Raw genomic sequence first — 21,479 nt, forward strand, 5'->3', positions numbered from 1 at the left:
ACTTTTTTCTTGGTGTTTTGTTTTTGGCCAGTGCTGGGGCTAGAACTCAGGGCCTAGGCACTGTCCCTGAGCATCTTTTGCTCAAGGCTAGTGCTCTGCCACTTCAGCCACAGCACCATTTCCAGCCTGTTCTGTTTATGTGGTGCTGAGGAATTGAACCTAGGGCTTCATGCATGCTAAGGCAAGCACTAAGCCACATTCCCAGCCCAAAGAATTTTTTTTTCTTTTCTTTTTTTTTTTTTGGCCAGTCCTGGGGACTTGAACTCACATCCTGGGTGCTGTCCCTGAGCTCTTCAGGTCAAGGCTAGCACTTTACCACTCTGATCCACAGTGCCACTTCCAGTTTTCTGATGGGTAATTGGAGATAAGAGTCTCATGGATTTTCCTGCCCAGGCTGGCTTTGATCCTCAGATCTCAGCCTCCTGAGTAGCTAGGATTACAGGTGTGAGCCACCGGCACCTGGCATAAAATATTCTTTCTATACATTCTAAAGCATACCATATTTATTATAACTTAAAATCAAAATGTCACAAAATAAAATTTTAATGTCATTCTAAAGTTTGCCATAATTTTATTATAACTTAATATTGAAAGTACATAAGATATAAAAGTAAGCAGAGTATTGGTTTTTTTCTTCAGATGGATTTCAAAATTCTTGAAGCTTGCTGAAAATAGAAAAATATTTACAAAAGTAAACATTTTGGAAATCTAAGTCATTGTACATTTCTTAATATTTCTTAATATTAATAGTTAATTTTAAAAGTAAGCAATACTAAAAAATAAATCAGTCTTTCACCGTATTTCTGCTCCCCAAAGGCAAATGCATATCCTTATAGTACAACCAAAATGAAGAAAGTGCTAGGTGGTAGTGGCTCAATTGTGTAATCCTAGCTACTTAGGAAGCTGAGATTTGAGGATCAGGGTTCAAAGCCAAACAGTGTAGGAAAGTTTGTGAGACTCATCTCCAATTAACCACCAAAAAAAGCTAGAAGAGGAAATGTGGCTTAGGTAGTAGAGTGCCTGCCTAATGCAAAAAAACTAAGGGGCAGCATCCAGGCCCAGAGTTCAAGCCCCAATACCAGCAAAAACACACACAGAAAAAAAAGTTTGGTACATTATTATAAGTTTGGTACATTAGTAAGATGCTATGCATACTTATCTACTTCCTTCAGTTAATATACACATATTTATAACTGACTTCATTTCTGTTATGCTCGAAATTAAAATTAGAAAAGTTCTGAATAAGCACACTTAACTAGATATATATTCATTTAAACTGTTGACCTTTGTTTTGTTTTTTTGGTGCTTGTAGGAGGCTTGGACTCAGTGCAGAGGTGCTGTCCCTGATCTCTTGCTCAACGCGAGTACTCTACCACTTGAGCCACTGCTTCACTTTTGCCTTTTTGTGTGTGTGTGGTTAATTGGAGATGAGAGCCTTTCAGACTTTTCCTGCCCAAGCTAGTTTTCAACCTATTATCCTCAGATATCAGCCTTCTGAGTAGTATTACAATTGTGAGCCACCAGCACCCACCTAGTCTGTTTACCTCTTGATATTATAAAAACTGCATCTAGGATAGGAATGTGGCTTAGTGGTAGAGTGCTTGCCTAGCAAGCATGAAGCCCTAGGTTTGATCCCACAGTACGCCATAAACAGAAAAAAAACAGATGTGGTACTGTAGTTCAAATGGTAGAATGCTAGCCCTGAGCACAGAGGCTCAGAGACCTGAGCCCAGACCCTGAGTTCAAGTCCCAGGACTGGAAAACAAACAAACAAGCAAACAACAACAACAATAAAAAAAAAACCCACTACATCTAAAGCTAGGCACTGGTGGCTCAAACCTGTAATCCTAGCTACTCAGGTGGCTGAGATCTGAGGGGGAAAACAAAATAAAACTGCATCTACTTTGATGTGTAAGTGCAAGTATGCATGAATACATTCCTCAAAACTATAATCACTGCTCTATATATTATAGAGTTTGTTTTCTTGTTGGGCATAGTCATGGGACTTGAATTTCAGGTCTGGGTGCTATCCCAGAGCTTTTTTGCTCAAGGGATTTAATGCTCTACCATTTTGAGCTACAGCACCTCTTCTGGTTTTCTGATGATTAATTAGAGTTCAGAGTCTCATGGACTTTCTTGCCCAGGCTGGCTTTCTAACAGATATCCTCATACCTCAGCCTCCTGAGGAGCTAGGAATATAAGCGTGAGCCACAGGTGCCTGGCCTACACTACAGGTTTGGGTTTTTTTTGTTGTCGTTGTTTGTTTTGCCAGTTTTGGGGTCTGAACTCAGGGCCTGAGCATTGTCACTGGCTTCTTTTTGCTCAGGGCTAGCACTCTACCACTTGAGCCACAGTGCCACTTCTGGCTTTTTCTGTTTATGTGGTGCTAAGGAATTGAATCCAGGGCTTCATACATGCTAGGTAAGCACTCTACCACCAACCTGTAATCCAGAGCTACTCAGGAGACTTAGATCTGAGGATCTCTGAACATAGCCAACACAGGTGGGGTAGGAGAGGGCAGGGCAAGAAAGTCCCAGAGACTCATCTCCAATTAACCACCAGAAAAACCAGAAAGTGGTGCTATGGCTCAAGTGGTAGAGTGCTAGCCTTGAGCTAAAGAGCTCAGGGACAGCACCCAGGCCTAGAGTTTAAGCCCCACTACAACCCCCCCTCCCTTAAAAAGAAGGGTCCATGCCATTGCACATTTATTGGGTTTCGCAAACCTTATGCCTAGACTGGCCTTGAAGTGCAATCCTCCCATCTCTGCTCCTCAAGTACCTAAGAGTACTGTTTGCAGCCACTGTACCTCTCTTCCCTTTTGGCTTTAGCTTATTTTTCAGATAGGGCTTTCGCCCTAGCTTGCTCTGGGCCACTCTCAGACAATTAAAAAAACTCTTAAGACTCATTCAGTTATATTTGAGCAATACAGCATACTTACCTATCTTCTACTGTCTTATTGGAAGGATAATAGACTTTGAATGAAAATCCACTTCTTGGAAAAGAGCCCTTTGGAGACAAAAAAAAATGTTTGTAAGTGACTAGTCAATGTTCATATAATAATCCTTATTGAAAAAAATCAATTTCCTTGGTCATGACTTAAAAGTTATAAGATGTGACTATAACATAATTTTACAAAACTTTAGCATGATCTTTGAGCAAAGGTATTACCATAAAATATTTCCACCTGAAGTAAGTCTTTTGAGTTGATTATGCTACCAGATATGACTGGAAATGCTTAGTGGCACTACTCAGTATAAAAAAATATATAGTCCTGGGCCTGGGAATATGGCCTAGTGGCAAAAGTGCTTGCCTCGTATACACGAAGCCCTAGGTTCGATTCCCCAGCACCACATATATAGAAAAGGCCAGAAGTGGCGCTGTGGCTCAAGTGGCAGAGCGTTAGCCTTGAGCAAAAAGAAGCCAGGGACAGTACTCAGGCCCTGAGTCCAAGGCCCGGGACTGGCAAAAAAAAAAAAAGAATATATATAGTCCTGGAGCTGGGAAAGTAGCTTAGTGGTAGAGTGCTTGCCTAGCATGCATGAAGTCCTGGGTTCTATTCCTTAGTACCATATACAGAAAGACCATAAATGGTACTGTGGCTCAAGTGGTAGAGTGCTAGTCTTGAGCAAAAGGAAGTTCAGAGACAGTGACCAGGCCCTGAGTTCAAGCCCCAGGACTGGCAAAATAAATAAATATATACGCACACACACATGCGCACAAAACACATCCTGTGTAACGATAAATGTATATATAAGACAGTCAAACACTGCATTAAAAGTCTTCCCCTATTCCTTCCTTCAAGTGAAAGTGTGGCTCCAGTGTGGCCTCAAAGCCAGTAAAGAGTTAAGCATGGGGCTGGGAATATGGCCTAGTGGTAGAGTGCTTGCCTCATATACATGAAGCCCTGGGTTCGATTCCTCAGTACTACATAAGTGGCGCTGTGGTTCTAGTGGTAGAGTGCTAGCCTTGAGTAAAAAGAAGCAAGGGACAGTGCTCAGGCCCTGAGTACTAGCAGAAAAAAAAAAGAGTTAAGCATAACTGTCAACTTTGTAACATTAAGGTTACTGAGCAAAGGCTTAGTCTTTTCAGCCCTGTGTTCTCAGCCCCAAATCAGTGCCTGGCCCATAGCAAGCACTCATTAATATAAATAAGCAGGAAATATAAATATAATATATATAAATATATATAATATATATAATATATATAATATATAAATATAATATAAATAACCAGGAAAGGCTGAAGCAAAGCATTCAGAAATAGAGGGATCAAGCAATATTAAGAGCAATTATTGGGCACTGATGGCTCATGCCTGTAGCTACTGGGGAGGCCGAGCTCTGAGGATCATGGGTTCAAAGCCAGATTGAGCAGAAACAACTATGAGATCTTTACCTCTTTTTTTTTTTTTTGGCCAGTCCTGGGCCTTGGACTCAGGGCCTGAGCACTGTCCCTGGCTTCTTCCCACTCAAGGCTAGCACTCTGCCACTTGAGCCACAGCGCCGCTTCTGGCCGTTTTCTGTATATGTGGTGCTGGGGAATCGAACCTAGGGCCTCGTGTATCCGAGGCAGGCACTCTTGCCACTAGGCTATATCCCCAGCCCCGATCTTTACCTCTTATTAACCACCAAAAAGCCAGAAGTGGTGGTATGGCTCAGGTGATAGAAAGGCCAGCTGTGAGCAAAAGATGCCAAATAACACTATGAAGCCATAAGTTCAAGTCCCAGTATTATCTCAAAAACATAGAAGAAAAATATGTACTTGTCTAGAAGTTTAAAAGACATATTGATGGTATAAGAACTGGGTGTTTACATGTTTACAGGATTCAAAAGTAGAAAAGTTCTATTTGAGAATGCCCAAAGAATTCAACTTAAACAGGAAATTATCCTACTGTAAAGGGATATTTGACTGTAAACAAAGATCTTGGGAAAATCTGGCCACAAATTTCCAGCAATGAAGTCAAGTGATTACCTATATTCATCCTTGGAGGACTGATTCTCTCCAGGGCTGAGTTTTTGTCCCCCAGTGTTCCCTGCAAATGCCTAGACACATTTATGACCATCCCATGTGGGGCAAGGCACTAGTATCCAGTGATTTCAGAAGCTAGGGATGCTGCTAAACATACTACAACACACAGGACAGCAAGTACTGGGCCTAAGATGTCAAGAGTACACAGAATCACCTTCCCATCCTGAGGAGCTCGACAAAAATGTGTGTGTAGACAAAAGCAGTCACGGGCTGGGAATATGGCCTAGTGGTAAAGTGCACGCATTGTATACATGAAGCCCTGGGTTCGATTCCTCAGCACCACATATATAGAAAAAAGCCAGAAGTAGCGCTGTGGCTCAAGAGGTAGAGTGGCTAGCCTTGAGCAAAAAGAAGCCAGGGACAGTGCTCAGGCCCTGAGTCCAAGCCCCAGGACTGGCAAAAAAAAAAAAAAAAAAGTCTCTCAGACTTTCCTGCCCTGGCTGGCTTTGAACCAAGATCCTCAGATCTCAGCCTCTTGAGAAGCTAGGGTTGCAGGTGTGAGCCACTGGCACCGGGCTTGCTATGGTTTTCTGCAATCAAAACTAAAAAAAAACAAAAACAAAAACAAACCATTACTTTATAGTTACATACTACACTGAAAATTTTAGAACTTGGTATTTATCAGATTATTCAATGCTTTGTTAATAGTGTATTTTTACTTCAACTGTAAATAAAGTATTTTAAATTGATAAAAATGTACTGTATCTTGACAATGACCATTGCATTCTTACAGGGTTTATGCAGAGGCACTCAGTATTAGTTATAGTGAAAGGGTCGTATTTATCTGCGATGATCAGTAGATCAGGTACAGGATACACTCTCAGTGCATAGTCATACCCCCAGTACACTGGGCAGACATACAGAGGCAGGGGAGTCAGATGTCCTTGGGATAAGATAGTCTTCACAAACTACAACAGAACACAAAATAAAGAAAATTAAAAATGAGAATGAAAAATAAAATAGGCAAAACAAGCAATTTCTCTCTTTTTTTTTTTGCCAGTCCTGGGCCTTGGACTCAGGGACTGAACACTGTCCCTAGCTTCTTTTTTTTGCTCATGGCTAGCACTCTGCCACTTTATCCACAGCACCACTTCTGGTCGTTTTCTATATATGTGGTGCTGGGGAATCAAACCCAGGGCTTCATGTATACAAGGCAAGCACTCTTGCCACTAGGCCACATTCCCAGCCCCCAAAACAAGCAATTTCAAATTCAATAATTACCAAGAACATCTACAAAATTTGAGACACAATTAGGGGAACCTGAACCATAAAGCTTTGGTAAACACTGCTAAAAAATGCAATTAATTATTCTATAAGGGAGAAATTTATGAATTTTCATTTACTACCATATGTATAACAATCAGATTACCTGTAAAAATAACTTATTTCCTAATTCTTTTCATCAAAAACCAGTTGCATAGTGTTGGGCACCAGTGGTGCATTTAAGCTGTGTAGGAGGCTGAAACAGAAGAATCACTTGAACCCCAAGTTTGGGAACAGCCTAGCAATATATTGAGACAACAGCAATAAATAATAATAATTTTACACCTCGAGTAAAGCCATCAATCAATATTTAGCCCAACCAAACTTCACTGTAAAGTGAAGAATAAACAGGTTCGAATGATCTACTTCCATACTATATATACAGGGTTTGACAACTTTAGGTTTCTTTCCTGCCTCCTCTACCTTCCAGGTGTTAGGATTACAGCATGCTCTGTCTTGCATGGCTATCAGGGGACTTCGAAGCGGCAACATAAACATTCCATATCTTCCTGGTGTGGACATATCAAATGTGTAATAACATGCTCAATATGAATATCTTATTAAATAGACATACAAGTATTTGAAATACAACTTAAGAGATTTATAGGCAAAACAAGAAGCTTCAAAGAAATTCCCTATTTGTTGTGGACTTTCTTCTTTGCCTATTAGAAGACGTTTGTAGAAATCTGAAAAACTGACTTACTAACAAAGGCTGGGTACGTAGCCTAAATGGTAAATGCCTGCCTACCTAGAAAGCCTGAGACCCTGTACCACCAATCCCCACTATGGAAATAAAGAGGAGCTCTGTACGTGTGTGTGCCAGTAGTGGGGCTTGAACTCAGGGCCTTGCAATCTTGCTTTGCTTTTTCATTCAAAGCTGGCAAACTACCACTTAAGCTACACTTCCACTTATTGAACTAAATAAATAAATTACTATAAAAAGCATATTCAAGTTACTTTGCACCACAAGTAAACATAACATAAGGAAAAATTAAAGGGCTTAACAATTTTGTAGATAATAACAGAGTTTAACCAAGAAGTTGACTTACATGATTTGGAATATCCAAATTGCTACTAGGAAAACGGACACAGTTTCTGCACATTTTATTCACTAAGTCTTCACGAAAAATAATAATTTCTTGTGTACAATATTGAATTCTGAAATAAAGCAGTAGTTGAATTTTACTTCCTCAGATAATTTTAAAGGCAAAATGTAAAATACAAACCCACCCCCATGGTAAATATTCGGTCTATCTTATCTATTCATCCATTCAATGATTTACTTAGCTTTTGTTTGTTTTGTTTCTGCAGTGCTGGGATTGAACCTAGGGCATAATGTATGTAAGGCAAGTGCACTTCCAATGAGCTACATGCCCTGCCCTTTGCCAAATAGTAGACATGTGCCAGCCACTATTCTACAGAGGAGTAAGCCAAACAAAGATCCTAGCCCTCAAGCCTAAGGGTTAGGTGGAAAAAATCAACATGGCAATTGGTTAGTGATGGAAGATGGATAGGTATATGGGGAAAAGTAAAAAGCTAAGGATCAGACCAGAGTGCACACACATGCATATATACCTTTCTGTTAGTCATGGGGCTTGAACTCAGGGCCTGGGCACTGCCCTTGAGCAATTTTTGCTCAAGACTAGCACTCTACCACCTTGAGCAACAGCGCCACTCCAGGTTTCCTGGTGGTTAACTGGAGATAAGAGTCTCTCTTTCCTGCCAGGATTGGCTTTGAACTATGAGCCTCACTATGATCCTCAGATTTCAGCCTCCTGAGTGGCAAGGATTACAGGTGTGAGCCACCAGCTCCTGGCTTTTTTTTTTTTTTTTGGCCAGTCCTGGGCCTTGGACTCAGGGCCTGAGCACCGTCCCTGGCTTCTTCCTGCTCAAGGCTAGCACTCTGCCACCTGAGCCACAGCGCGCCCCTTCTGGCCGTTTTCCATATATGTGGTGCTGGGGAATCGAACCAAGAGCTTCATGTGTAGGAGGCAAGCACTCTTGCCACTAGGCCATATTCCCAGCCCTGGCTTTTTGTTTTTTTAAATCAGAATATTAAATCAGATGAGTAAAAACAGGAAGGGCTCAGAAAGAGACATGAGGACAGGCTTGAAGCAGTGATGAACTTTTTCATTTAAAGAGGAACAATGGAGCAGAGGAAACCATCAGTTACATCGGACATTGGTGAAAGTGAACTAAGCAACTCATGGGTCAAGACAGGAAGGAGGGAATGAGAGTGAAAGAGGGAACAGATGTAACTAAACAAAAGGAAAGTAATATACATATTACCCGAAATGGAAGGAATGGTTTTATTGTTGAGAGTCTTCATAAGCTATGTAGAATAGAATAATTTCCATCATTATGAAGATTACAGTGTATACTGTGAAATATGTGTAGTAACTTAAACTTAATAAAACAAACAAAAGAAACAAAAAATAAAGAGGAACATTGGAAACAGGCACAGACAGACCCTAAGACTAGAGTATGCCTAGCATGCTTGAGGAACAGAACAAGAGTGGTATGAAAGGAATAAGCACCAAGAGAAGAACAAATCAGACAAGTAGTGGCCAGATCATGCAGGCAGGACCTTGATTACCACTGCAGGAATATGGGTTGTAACTGAATGACACGAGGGGCCTCTTCTTTCAGGACCAGGAACGTAATATGCTCTAATGACTATGACATTGTGTTAATAGACTACATAGGAGAAGGGGTAGAATCTGGAAACCAATTTGGAGGCTATTACATTAATCTAGGTTAGAGTAGGTGGTAAGAGAAGTGGTAAGAGGGTCATAGATATGAAAATAGAAAGATGGCCAGGTTGGGTGCCTGTGGCTCACACCTGTAATCCTAGCTACTCAGGAGGCCTGAGAACCAAGGATCTAGGATTGAAGCAAGTCTGTAAGAATCTTATCTCAATTAACTACCAAAAAAGCCAGAAATGGAGCTATGGCCCCTAATGTTAGAGCCCTATTCTAGAACACAAAAGCTCAGGGACAGAGCCCAGGCTGAGTTCAAGTCTCAGGATGAGAAAATATATATATAAATAAATAAAAGGTAGCCAGATTCTGGATGTATTTCATAGTTGATGACACTGTGTGAAGAAAAACAGCAAATGAAAGAAACCTTAAAGTTTTCAGCCCTAGCAACTATACAATAAGAATGCTCTGAACTTAAGATAAGGATGGCTACAAAACAGGGATGGGAGTGGGGAGTAGCAGGGAGGAAGATTAGAGCTTATTTTTCAGGAGAAAGGTCTGAATTAGGGATATAAATGTGGGAGTTCCCAACAGAGATATTTATCTAATTTTAGATTCCCTTCCATTATTTAACCATCTAAATACATTACTAGTAGATTGTTGGAATATAGTTAGAATCTTTTCAAAGCTTTGGGAAGTCTAAAATTAAAATGAATTTCCCTTTTGCCCTCTTTTTTAGTTTTTAAAATTGTTATATATATATAGGTGATGTACAGAAGGGTTACAGTTTCAAAAGTCAGGTAATAAATACATTTCTTTTTGGATAATGTTACTCATGAATTTCCTTTTTATATTTATTCCTAAACAATCCAACAAATTTGAAGAAAAAAGTTTTAAATTAAAAGAAAAAACAAGTCTAACACAAAATACTAATATTTACCTGCAAGGATTAGTGGTAAAAACTGAAAATGGAACCCTTTGTCTGAACTCATGAATGATGCTTTCAGCAAGTGGTGGCCTATGGAAACAATTGATGTGATACAGAATTAGACTCTATATGACAGAATGGTCTTGACTATTACTAAAATCTGAATAAATGTTACCTTGGTAAGATTGACCCAAATCCAGGATCCTCTGGGCCAGGTACAAACACAAAACGACTACTGTAGCAAAAGTCAACACAATTCATTAACAAATTAACAGTATTACAACACCACCCTGGAGTCTAAAACCAATCTGCCTTTAGCTGAATTATGAACTTAGGATACTTTGGGGTGTCTTTTTCTTACACCAAGTCTATGTAGCCTAGAATGGCTCAAACTCAGGATCATCATCCCCGTTACTCTGATCACAGGTACGTGCCACCATGCCCACCTAATTTAATAAATGAATTGCTACAAGTCTCCAGCTCAACACTACCTAATAGTGTGATGGCAAAACTGCTCTATATCTTCAGTCCAACTGTTCAACATTTGAACTGTGGCTAGTGTGGCTAATAGACTAAATTTCAAATTTTATTCAACTTTAACAAGAGAAACATGTGGCTAGAGACTATCACTGAAGAACTGAATCAGTAATGTCACCAAAAATATGGTTGGAATTACCACTCTTGGGGGTGAGGGGGTGGGGAGGGAATGCTGACAGGGGTATCACTGATCAAGAAATATTGTATACTTAAGTTGACATATGGAATTGAAAGCCTTTTGTACAGCTAATTAAAGATAATTTTTAAATGATATAAAAATAATCACTCTTTTTTATATTTTTCATTATATATCTAAAGAACAGTATAACATATTACATTAAGAAAATTTTATCTTTTAGCGCTTAATTTTCTCATTTATTTTACTTTCTGCTAGTAACATCTTAGTAATCATTGACATAAACCTTTAGGTTTTTTTTTTTTTTGCCAGTCCTGGAGCTTGGTCTCAGTGCCTGGGCACTATCCCTGACTTCTTTTTGTTGTTCAGGGCTAGCACTCTGCCACTTGAGCCACAGTACCACTTCTGGCCATTTTCTGTTTATGTGGTGCTGGGGAATTGAACCAAGGGCTTCATCTATATGAGGCAAGCACTCTTGCCACTAGGCCATATCCCCCATCCCCTCACTTTTAGTTTTTGCCAAATAAAAATATATAGCAGTAGAGATCATTACCTTTGGTGAATATTTGGGTATTCACATATTATATCTGCCAAAGTTTTCAGAGAATCTAAAAATTTAAAAAGACATATTGAATTAAAATATGTATAAACCAAGAAAATCATATTTAGATAAATAAACTACATTTTTTGAATAAAATTCAAATGTTATGGATAATTTCTTCTCAGGTGGATTTATATAAATAATATATATATATATATATATATATATTTTTTTTTTTTTTGCCCAGTCCTGGGGCTTGAACTTAAGGCTTTTTCTGTTGTTTTGTTTTGTTTTTGTTGCCAGTCCTGGGCCTTGGACTCAGGGGCTGAGCATTGTTCCCTGGCTTCTTTTTTGCTCAAGGCTAGCACTCTGCCACTTGAGCCACAGCGCCACTTCCAGCTTTTTCTATATATGTGGTGCTGAGGAATCGAACCCAGGGCCTCATGTATACGAGGCGAGCACTCTACCACTAGGCCACATTCCCAGCCCCACTTAAGGCTTTTTCTATGTGTGATTCTGAGGAATCAAACCCAGGATTCATGCATATGAGGCAAGCACTCTACCACTAGGCCATATTCCCAGCTCCAAATATAAAAACTCATAAAAATAAGTCTATAGTACCTTTCAAAGCTTGAACTTGATTTTTCCCATAAGGTGCAGATGAAAAATTACCACACAGAATAAAGCAGGTTGGAGGTGCTGGTGAATAACCTAGAGAATGAATGAACATCAACTTTCAAGTCTGGAATTCAGTTTTAAAATCTTTTAACCATGAACTATTAATTCTTTTTTTTGGGGGGGGGGGCAGTCCTGGGGCTTGAACTCAGGGCCTAGGCACTGTCCCTAAGCTTCTTTTGCTCAAGGCTAGCACTCTACCACTTGAGCCACAATGCCTCTTCCAGCTTTTTGTTTATGTGGTATTGAGGAATAGAACCCAAGGTTTATGCATCCTAGGCAAGCACTCTACCACTAAGCCACTTTCCAAGCCCCCTTTTTTTCTCTTTGGTAGAATCTTCTTACTATTGTTTCCCAAGCTGACCTCTAACTTATGAACTAAAATGATCCTGCCTCAGCCTACAATGTACCTGAACTACAGGCATGCCATTGTGCCTAAGTTTCCAAGATTTTTGTTGTTGGTTTTGTTTTTGTTTTTGTTTTGCCAGTCCTGGGCCTTGGACTCAGAGCCTGAGCACTGTCCCTGGCTTCTTCCCGCTCAAGGCTAGCACTCTGCCACCTGGGCCACAGCGCCCCTTCTGGCCGTTTTCCATATATATGTGGTGCTAGGGAATCCAACCAAGAGCTTCATTTGTAGGAGGCAAGCACTCTTGCCACTAGGCCATATTCCCAGCCAAGTTTCCAAGATTTTTTTCAGTGCTATCTGAGGGAACATTTAAGTGTGGAGCCATGAGGTCTGCCAAAGAGAATTAGAAGCCCATTCTCTGGCTCTCAGAAGGCTGAGAGTGGTCCGAGAAAGATCTATTGTTTACCATTACAAAGGCCACAGATTCTACCATAGGTGTAAACTATTCAGCTTCCCCCAGACCTTGGAGCCAGGCAGGGGCCTATCCAAATTGTGTTTGTTTGCTGCTAGCCCTTAACTTCCTGTTTTTAGGAAGTCACCAATCCTAAGATTGTTTTCCCCCAGTCTGGTATGGGTAACATCAAAGAGACTGCTACCTTGTGTTATAAGTTCTACACATATTCCCCTGTTTGATAATGAATAAAGGCCCTGTTCATGGGACAGACCCCTGAGGGTCTGTTGCTGGAGTCAGGCAGCAGGTACCAGTTCCACAGTCTGGTCCAGTCCAGTCTCCACCATTGCTTTGCTCCCAGCCGGGACAAGGCACTCCCTGTGGTTTGCAACAGCTATGGAATGATCCCAGGATGTCACACATGCTAATGTGTGTACTCTACCATTATGCTACACCTGCAGCCTGTGAGACTTTAATAAGAAATTTTATGTTTATAACTTTTTTTTTAATGCTCAGGTCCCAGGGCTTGAATGCTATACTTGAGCTTTTTTGCTCAAAGCCAGCACTCTATTACTTCAGCTACAGCTCCACTTCCAGCTTTTTGGTGGTTAATGCAGATAAGAGTCTCAGACTTTTCTGCCCAGGCTGCAATCTCAAACCTCGGCCTCCTGAGTGGTTAGGATTACAGGCATGAGGCTCGGGTGCCAGGCAATAATAAACCGTTTTATTTGTTTGTGAGTACTGGTACTGGGTCTTGAACTCTGGGCCTTGTACTCTCGCTTGGCTTTTTTCCATGCAAGGCTGGAGATCTACTATTTGTGCCACAGCTCCACTTCCACCTTTTTGCTGGATAATTGAAGGTAAGAGTCTCACAGGCTTTTCTGACCTGGCTGTTTGAACCACAGACCTCAGATTTTAGCCTCCTGAGTAGCTAGGATTACAGTCACCAGCACCCATCTTAATACCCTATCTTAATTAAAGTAATTAAAATAATGGCCATTTACTGAGCACTTATATGCAAAGCCCTGTCTTGGCTTACTTCTCAGAACACCCTTCCAAGCTGGGACTTAAAAAAGGTTAAGTAGCAACTTGTTAGATTCCAAAGACAAAATTCTTATCCATCTTCTCTAGTTACACTATATATAGTTAGGCCTAATTCCTATTTATCATGAGTTGGCATGCATACATTTACATGTTTACCAAATATGAAGATGTGTCTTTAATATTTTAGCTGGAGACATGGCTCAGTGCTAGACAGCCTGCCTAACAAGTATGTGAGGCCATGATTTCAAACCTTAGTACTGTACACACAAAAAAAAACTTAATATCTCATTCTTGGTTCAATATTTTTAATTTTAAAAAATAATTTAAGGCAGCCAATTGGTGGCAACTCATGCCTATAATCTTTGCTACTCAGGAGGGTGGTATCTGAGGGCAGCGGTTTAAGGCCAGCTGGGGCAGAAAATACAAAATGGTGCTATGGCTCAAAGTGGTAGAGCACTAGCCTTAAACAAAAAAGCTCAGGAACAGGCCCAGGCCACAAGTTCAAGACCCACAACCAGCAAAAAAATTTAGGGCAAAGGGTGAAAAAAAATGTAGCAGTGATACTCACTGGACATTAGGTTGAAAATGAACAATACAACCTGGAGTTTGGGATGGGAGGGAAAAACTGGGAGAGAGCAAGGGAAAGAGTGACACTGCTCAAAAAAAAAAAAAAGTACTCATAACCTGACTTATATAACTGTAACATCACTTTGATAATAAAATTTTTAAATAAAATTTTAAAAAATTTATAATGACTTAGGTGGTAAATTGTACCCTCTGCATAATACTTTAATAGTAACAACAAAATTATATTTTAAAAATATATAATGTGGTTTTCTTTTCTTTTTTTTTTTTTTGCCAGTCCTGGGCCTTGGACTCAGGGCCTGAGCACTGTCCCTGGCTTCTTTTTGCTCAAGGCTAGCACTCTGCCACTTGAGCCACAGTGCCACTTCTGGCCATGTTCTGTATATGTGGTGCTGGGGAATCGAACCCAGGGCTTCAAGTATACGAGGCAAGCACTCTTGCCACTAGGCCATATCCCCAGCCCCTAATGTGGTTTTCTTGTTGCTGTTTTGACATGGGAATTTGCTGTTGTCCAGGCTGGTCTCTAACTCCTAGGCTCCAGCAATTCTCACACTGAAGCTTTCAGAGTAGCAGAAAGTAACAGCCTCCACACGTAGCAAGCATTTACTTTAATTAATTTTTTTTTCACCAGTCCTGGGGTTTGAACTCAGGGCCTGGGCACTGTCCCTGAGCTTATTTTGCTCAAGGCTTGTACTCTACCACTTGAGCCACAGCCGTTCACTTCTGGCTTTTCTATTCATGTGGTGCTGAGGAATCAAACTCAAGGCTTCATGCATGCTAGGCAAACATTCTACCACTAAGCCACATTCCTAGCAAGCATTTACTTTTTGATAGTAACTATCCTTACATTTCAAAACAAGAGAAATTTTTTTTAAAAGACAAAACCTACCAGAAAACATTGTGTGAAGTTTTTCCAATACTTCTACTTGGTCCAACCAAACATCAGATATGAACACAAACATGGCATCTTTATTCTCCTCTTCTAGTTGTTTTAGTTTTGCAGAAGTCTTCACAGATGTATTAGAAGGACCGCCAAAAAAGTTAATACTTCCATAGTATGCCCTATTAATATCACAATTATTATCCTCTATCTTACATTTTATTCACCAAGATATAAAATATGCTGATAGCACAAATCATATAATAACACAGTATTTGAAAGTAGTGGAAAATGTTGACTGCATATCATTAAACTGAGAAGAAACAGGCTACAAAAGAATGTCTACCATACATTTGTTTATATGACAAAAATAAAAGTAATTTGCTGGGCGAAAGTGGCTCACACCTACAATGTTAGCGAGTAGGAGGCAGAGATCTGAGGATCAAGGCTGGAAGGTAGCCCAGGCAGGAAAGTACATGAGACTATTTTTTTTAAATATTTATTTACTTAGTTATTGGTGTGATATTGGGGTTTGAACAGGCCTTGTACTGGCGATAGATGATTCTCTAACATTTGAGCTATGGCTGTAGTCATTCTTTTCTTTTTTTTAAGTTGTTCTTCTGATAAGTCTTTTTTCCCCTTCTTCTCTTCTTTTTCTAAGTTGTTCTTCTGATAAGGATATGCATTTTCTTTTCTTTTTCTTTCTTTTTTTTAATTTTGCCAGTCCTGGGGCTTGGACTCAGGCCCTGAGCATTGTCCCTGGCTTCTTTTTGCTCAAGGTTAGCACTCTACCACTTGAGCCACAGCGCGCCTTTTGGCTGTTTTCTGTATATGTGGTACTGAGGAATCAAACCCAGGGCTTCATGTATATGAAGCAAGCACTCTTGCCACTAGGCTATATCCCCAGCCCCTCCATGAGACTCTTATGTCCAATTAACCACCAAAAATCTAGAAGTGGAACTGTGGTTCAAGTGGCAGAATGCCAGCTTTGAGAAAAAGGCTCAGGTATAGAACTCAGATCCTTATTTCAACCCCAGGACTGGCAACCACCACAACAACAAAGGAACAGACACAGGCCTTCACCTCTCCCCTCTCCCCTAACTGCCTCAGGGCTGCAGCTTCTTGGAATCCCCCCTTCAGTCTCTGTCCTTTCAAGTCCTCTCTAGCCACTGAGGCTGTAACACCAGGGCTATGTCACCTTACACTTCAGTAAGGGACCATGATGCCACTAACTCAAATATTTTGTTGATCTGTGATCAATTAGCTAGAATTCATGAGTAATGAGAATTCTCTTTCTCTCTCCCTCTCTCTCTCTATATATATACACACACACATATATGCCTTTACAATTTTTTGTTTTAGAATCATACACTACATTCATAATATAAAAATAAAAAATGAGGCAGGCGCCAGTGGCTCATACCTGTAATCCTAGCTACTCAGGAGGCTGAGTAGCTAAGAGCTGAGAATCACAGTTTGAAGCCAGTCCAGGCAGAAAAGACCATGAGACTCTTATCTCCACTAAACTACTCAGAAAAGGCCAGAAGTGGTGCTGTAGCTCAAGTACAGAGCACTAGCCTTGAGCAAAAGAAGCTAAGGAACAGCACTCATACCCTGAGTTCAAGCCTCAAGACAGGCAAAAAAAAAAAAAAAAAAAAAAAAAAGTTAGGCTGAGCACATGTAATCCTAGCTACTCAGGAGGCTGAGATCTGGGGACAGCAGTTCAAAGCCAGATTGTGAGACTATTATCTCCAGTTAACAACTAGAAGACCAGAAGTGGCACTGTGGCTCAAGTGGTAGAGTGCTAGCCTTGAGCAAAAAGAGCTCAGGGACAGTGCCCAGGCCCTGAGTTCAAAGCCTATTACCAACACAAAATAAAATAAAATAATTTTTTTTGTGCCAGTACTGGGGCTTGAACTCGGGGTCTCACACTCTCACTTGGCTTTTTTCACTCAAAGACACTGCTCTACCACTGGATTCACACTTCCATACCTTCTGACTTTTAATTGCCGGTTGATTGGAGATTAGAGTCTACAAGAGTTTTCCACCTACTCTGGCGTGAGTCACAATCCTTGGATCTCAGCCTCCTGAGGAGCTAGAAGTACAGTCATGAGCTATGAGCGCCCAATTTTAAAAGTTCTTTTGTATCTGTGCTGTAAAAACACTGAACTGGAGGCCTGGTGAATGCTAAGCACATCCTCTACCACTAAACCCACTCTCAGCTCTGCAAGATTATTTCTTTAAAGAACCCAGCTGGGTGGTCAATACCCATTATTTCAGAACTTTGAAAGCAGAAGGATCATGAGTTTGAGATCAGCCTGGGCTACATGGCAAGTTTTAGACCAGGTATAAAGTGGGGGTTACATAGTGGGACCCTGTCTGGAAAGAAATCAAGGGGTGGAAATGTGGCTCAGTGGCATAGCACTTGGCTAACACATGCAGGGCCCTAGATAAAATCCACAACACCCAACATAGCATAATGTCTGAAGTAAGAATCTCTGGGATCAAAGCACATCTCTGCTAGCAAGAAGCTTGTGATTTAGACAAATTACTCAGCCCTTCTTAGCCCAATTCTCCTCAAATGCAACATGGCCAGACTCACATTGATTACACAGTGTTCTACAAGGTAGCATACAAGATAACATACTAATGGTGCTTAGAACACAGTGCTCAGTACAAAGTGAGCACTCTGACATGAGAGCTACTGTTGCCCCAAAACTGGACATTTCAAAGTCATCATCTTATAGTCTTATAGTTATTAGAGGAATGCAGTAGGTAGATATAATTATACCACTTGAACTGAGTAATACCCAACATAAACCAGAGCATCATAGAAAGAAACACCCATGAAGGTGAATGCTGTACAGTTGAGAAAAGCCTTGCTAACATCTCCTTCCTTCATTTATAGAGTATAAGGCACAAAGACAGAAGCAAGAAACTCAAATGTTTGTGGATTCCAGGAGGTACCACTAAACATCAAAGCAAAAGCCAGCTGAGATTAATGGCACACATACATTACCAGCTACAGGTGAGCATTCATTGCCAAGGGAACTGAGAAATGTATACTCTGGAGAGAAACCTCCTAATTTTTATGCACTGGACACTAACTTAAAATGCTTTTTTAAATGCCTCAGGTGGGGTAGGAGGTCTTTAGAGTACAAATTAAATCCTTAGGTTTCTAGCTACATATTTAACCCATTTTTCAGCCTCTGCTCAAAGACCCTGAGCAACAGAGTATTTCTTCTGGTGAGCCTTTTAGAATTGCTCTAATATTAAGACAATTTTTACTTACAGTAAGGAGATATAATCTGTCCCTTACAACTTTCATTCGTTAGTAGAATGCAAAAACAAGGCATTGTATATGAGAACTGAACTCATCAACCTTACATACAGATAAGTAGACTGGAAATCTTTCCCACTTAAGGTCAACATACAAAGCCAGGTGCCAGTGGCTCACACCTATTATCCTAGCTACTCAGGAGGCTGAGATCTGAGGATCATAATTCAAAACCAGCCCAGGCTGAAAATCCCTCAAAAGATTCAGATCTCCAATTAACCACTAGAAAACCAGAAGGAGAGCTATGGCTCAAAGTGGTATAGTGCTAGCCTTGAGCAAAAGAGCTCAGGAACAGCACCCAGGCTGAGTTCAAGCCCCATGATTGACAAAAATAAAATAAAATAATAAAGTCAACATACAGACATGCTAACTGCAACTACTCTAGAGCCAGTATGAGTATGCTAGTTTCAGTTTCATATAAGGCTCCATCTTGTCTCGTCTTCCATTGCCCTTTCCATTTTACCCCACCAGCCCTGAGACCTTGTAATAACTAAGATATAACAAATTATCTTACATTTATCACTGCCAGTATCACACAATTCCTACAGAATTTAAATGAAACACTTAATACCTAGTAGTACCAGAGGGTTCAGTCGGTGGAAATCCAAAGGCATTCACATGAAACACATGATCTTCAAACCAACCTGAAAAATGACAGGGGAAAAAATCACTTTCATTTGTCCAATTCCTCTCCTTGTTTAACAGGACAAACCTCTTAAACAAAGCAACAATTCTAGTTGGAGTCTCATACCTTGCAAAACAATGACAGAATTGCCAGTCCCATTGTGCTATACAGTTTTAGAGCTATGAAGAGTCTAAATTTTATAAATAAAAGTACATTAAGGGGCTAGGGATATGGCCTAGTGGCAAGAGTGTTTGCCTCGTATACATGAAGCCCTGGATTCAATTCCCCAGCACCACATATACAGAAAATGGCCAGAAGTGGCGCTGTGGCTCAAGCAGCAGAGTGCTAGCCTTGAGCAAAAGAAGCCAGGGACAGTGCTCAAGCCCTGAGTCCAGTCCCCAGGACTGGCAAAAAAAAAAAAAAAAGTACATTAAGGGGCTAGGAATACGGCCCAGTGGCAAGAATGCTTGGCTCACATACATGAAGCCCTGGGTTCGATTCCCCAGCACCACACATATAGAAAACAGCCAGAAGTGGCACTGTGGCTCAAGTGGCAGAGTACTAGCCTTGAGCAAAAAGAAGCCAGGGACAGTGCTCAGGCCCTGAGTCCAAGGCCCAGGACTGGCAAAAAAGAAAAAGAAAAAGAAAGAAAGAAATGTACTCATTACCTGACTTATGAAATGTGAACTCCTCTGTACAAAAGAAATAAAAATACTTTTTAAAAAAAAGTACATTAAATAGCTGGAGGAGCTGGGAATATGGCCTAGTGGTAGAGTGCTTGCCTTGCATACATGAAGCCCTTCGATTCCTCAGCACCTCATATATAGAAAAAGCCAGAAGTGGGGGCTGGGAATATGGCCTAGTGGCAAGAGTGCTTGCCTCGTATACATAAGGCCATGGGTTTGATTCCTCAGCACCACAAATACAGAAAATGGCCAGAAGTGGCGCTGTGGCACAAGTGGCAGAGTGCTAGCCTTGAGCAAAAAAGAAGCCAGGGACAGTGCTCAGACCCTGAGTTCACGGCCTAGGACTGGTCCCCCCCAAAAAAACAAAAAAGAAAAAGCCAGAAGTGCCACTATGGTTCAAGTGGCGGAGTGCTAGCCTTCAGCAAAAAGAAGCCAGGGACAGTGCACAGGCCCTGAGTTCAAGCCCCAGGACTGGCCCAAAAAACAAACAACAAAAAAAAAACCAATAGCCAGATACCAGTGGCTCGCACCTATAGTCCTAGCTACTCAGGAGGGTGAGATCTGAGGTTCTTGGTTCAAAACCAATCCATTTTGAAATCAATGTTCTCCCAAATTATACTATGTTTCCATACCTTGCCTGTGTAGACAGGGTTTTACTGTGTAACAACGAGGCCACATTGTTTGCCAGGAAGAATGTCCCCACCTACCTTCTGCTAAGACAAAGCACGACTCTGTGTATAGACCACTATGGAACTGGTGCATATCAGCTGAGGAAAGCAAACTCTGGAGGCAAACATAACGAGCCCAAAAAGATTTCTAAATAATCAACTCAAAAATATCACATTTGATCTGGGTGCCAGGGGCTCATGCCCATAATCCTAGCTACTCATAAGGCTGAGATCTGAGGATTACAGTTTGAAATGAGCTTAAGAAGGAAAGTCTATGAGACACCCACTTCCAATAAACTATTAAAAATGCTGCCAGAAGTGAAAGCTGTGCCTCAAATGGTAGAGCACTAGCCTTAAGCAAAAGAAGCTCAGGCTGGGTGCTGATGGCTCTTGCCTGTAATCCTGGCTACTCAGAAGGCTAAGATCTGAGGATCATGGTTCCAAGCCAGCCTGAGTGGGAATGACTGTGAGACTCTTAGCTCCAATTAACCCCTAGAAAACTGGAAGTAGAGATAAACACTAGCCTTGAGTGAAAAACCTCAGGGTAAATGCCCAGGCACAGGCCCTGAGATCAAGCCCCAAAACTGACCCGGGGCGGGGAGGGGGGGGGAGGAGCAGCTCAGGTGAGGAAAGGGATGACATTGTCCATTACCTGACTTATGTAATTGTAACCCTTCCGTATATCACCTTTACAAAAAAAAAAAAAATTTAAAAAGTAGTTCAGGGACAGACAACATTCAGGACCTAGACACTGTCACTGAGCTTTTGTGTTCAATGCTAGTGCACCATTTCTGGCTTCTTGGTAGTTAGTTGGAGATAAGAATTTCATGGACTTTCCTGCCCTGGCTGTCTTTGAACCATGATCCTCAGATTTCAGCCTCCTGAGTACCTAGGATTACAGACATGAGCCACCAGCGCCCGGCAGCCTCATGTTAAATTTAAAGGCAGAGCCAGATACTAAGGACAAGTGTAGATCATTCTTACCATGTTATAAACCTCTTCAGTGACTTAGTGGCTTCATGACGTAAGAAGAAATTAAAAAGTAGCTTTTTT

General features: G+C 40.9%; 1 protein-coding gene across 3 annotated transcripts in view; it reads right to left on the bottom strand.

Annotated features, from left to right (window-relative positions):
• Positions 1-380: 380 nt before the first annotated feature.
• Positions 381-21,479, bottom strand: part of Pole2 (DNA polymerase epsilon 2, accessory subunit) — a 34,189-nt gene continuing 13,090 nt past the window's right edge. For all 3 annotated transcript variants that reach the window (XM_048362278.1, XM_048362280.1, XM_048362279.1), the window contains 11 exons: positions 20,466-20,514; positions 19,019-19,091; positions 15,120-15,292; positions 11,751-11,840; positions 11,142-11,196; positions 10,091-10,150; positions 9,928-10,005; positions 7,338-7,446; positions 5,757-5,933; positions 2,939-3,006; positions 381-665 (listed from right to left, as the gene is read on the bottom strand). In XM_048362278.1, the coding sequence (XP_048218235.1) occupies positions 647-665; positions 2,939-3,006; positions 5,757-5,933; positions 7,338-7,446; positions 9,928-10,005; positions 10,091-10,150; positions 11,142-11,196; positions 11,751-11,840; positions 15,120-15,292; positions 19,019-19,091; positions 20,466-20,514 (951 nt within the window). In that variant the 3' untranslated portion in view covers positions 381-646. The remainder of the gene's footprint in view (positions 666-2,938; positions 3,007-5,756; positions 5,934-7,337; positions 7,447-9,927; positions 10,006-10,090; positions 10,151-11,141; positions 11,197-11,750; positions 11,841-15,119; positions 15,293-19,018; positions 19,092-20,465; positions 20,515-21,479) is intronic.

This window comes from Perognathus longimembris, chromosome 14, assembly GCF_023159225.1.
Source record: "Perognathus longimembris pacificus isolate PPM17 chromosome 14, ASM2315922v1, whole genome shotgun sequence".
NCBI lineage: Eukaryota > Metazoa > Chordata > Mammalia > Rodentia > Heteromyidae > Perognathus > Perognathus longimembris.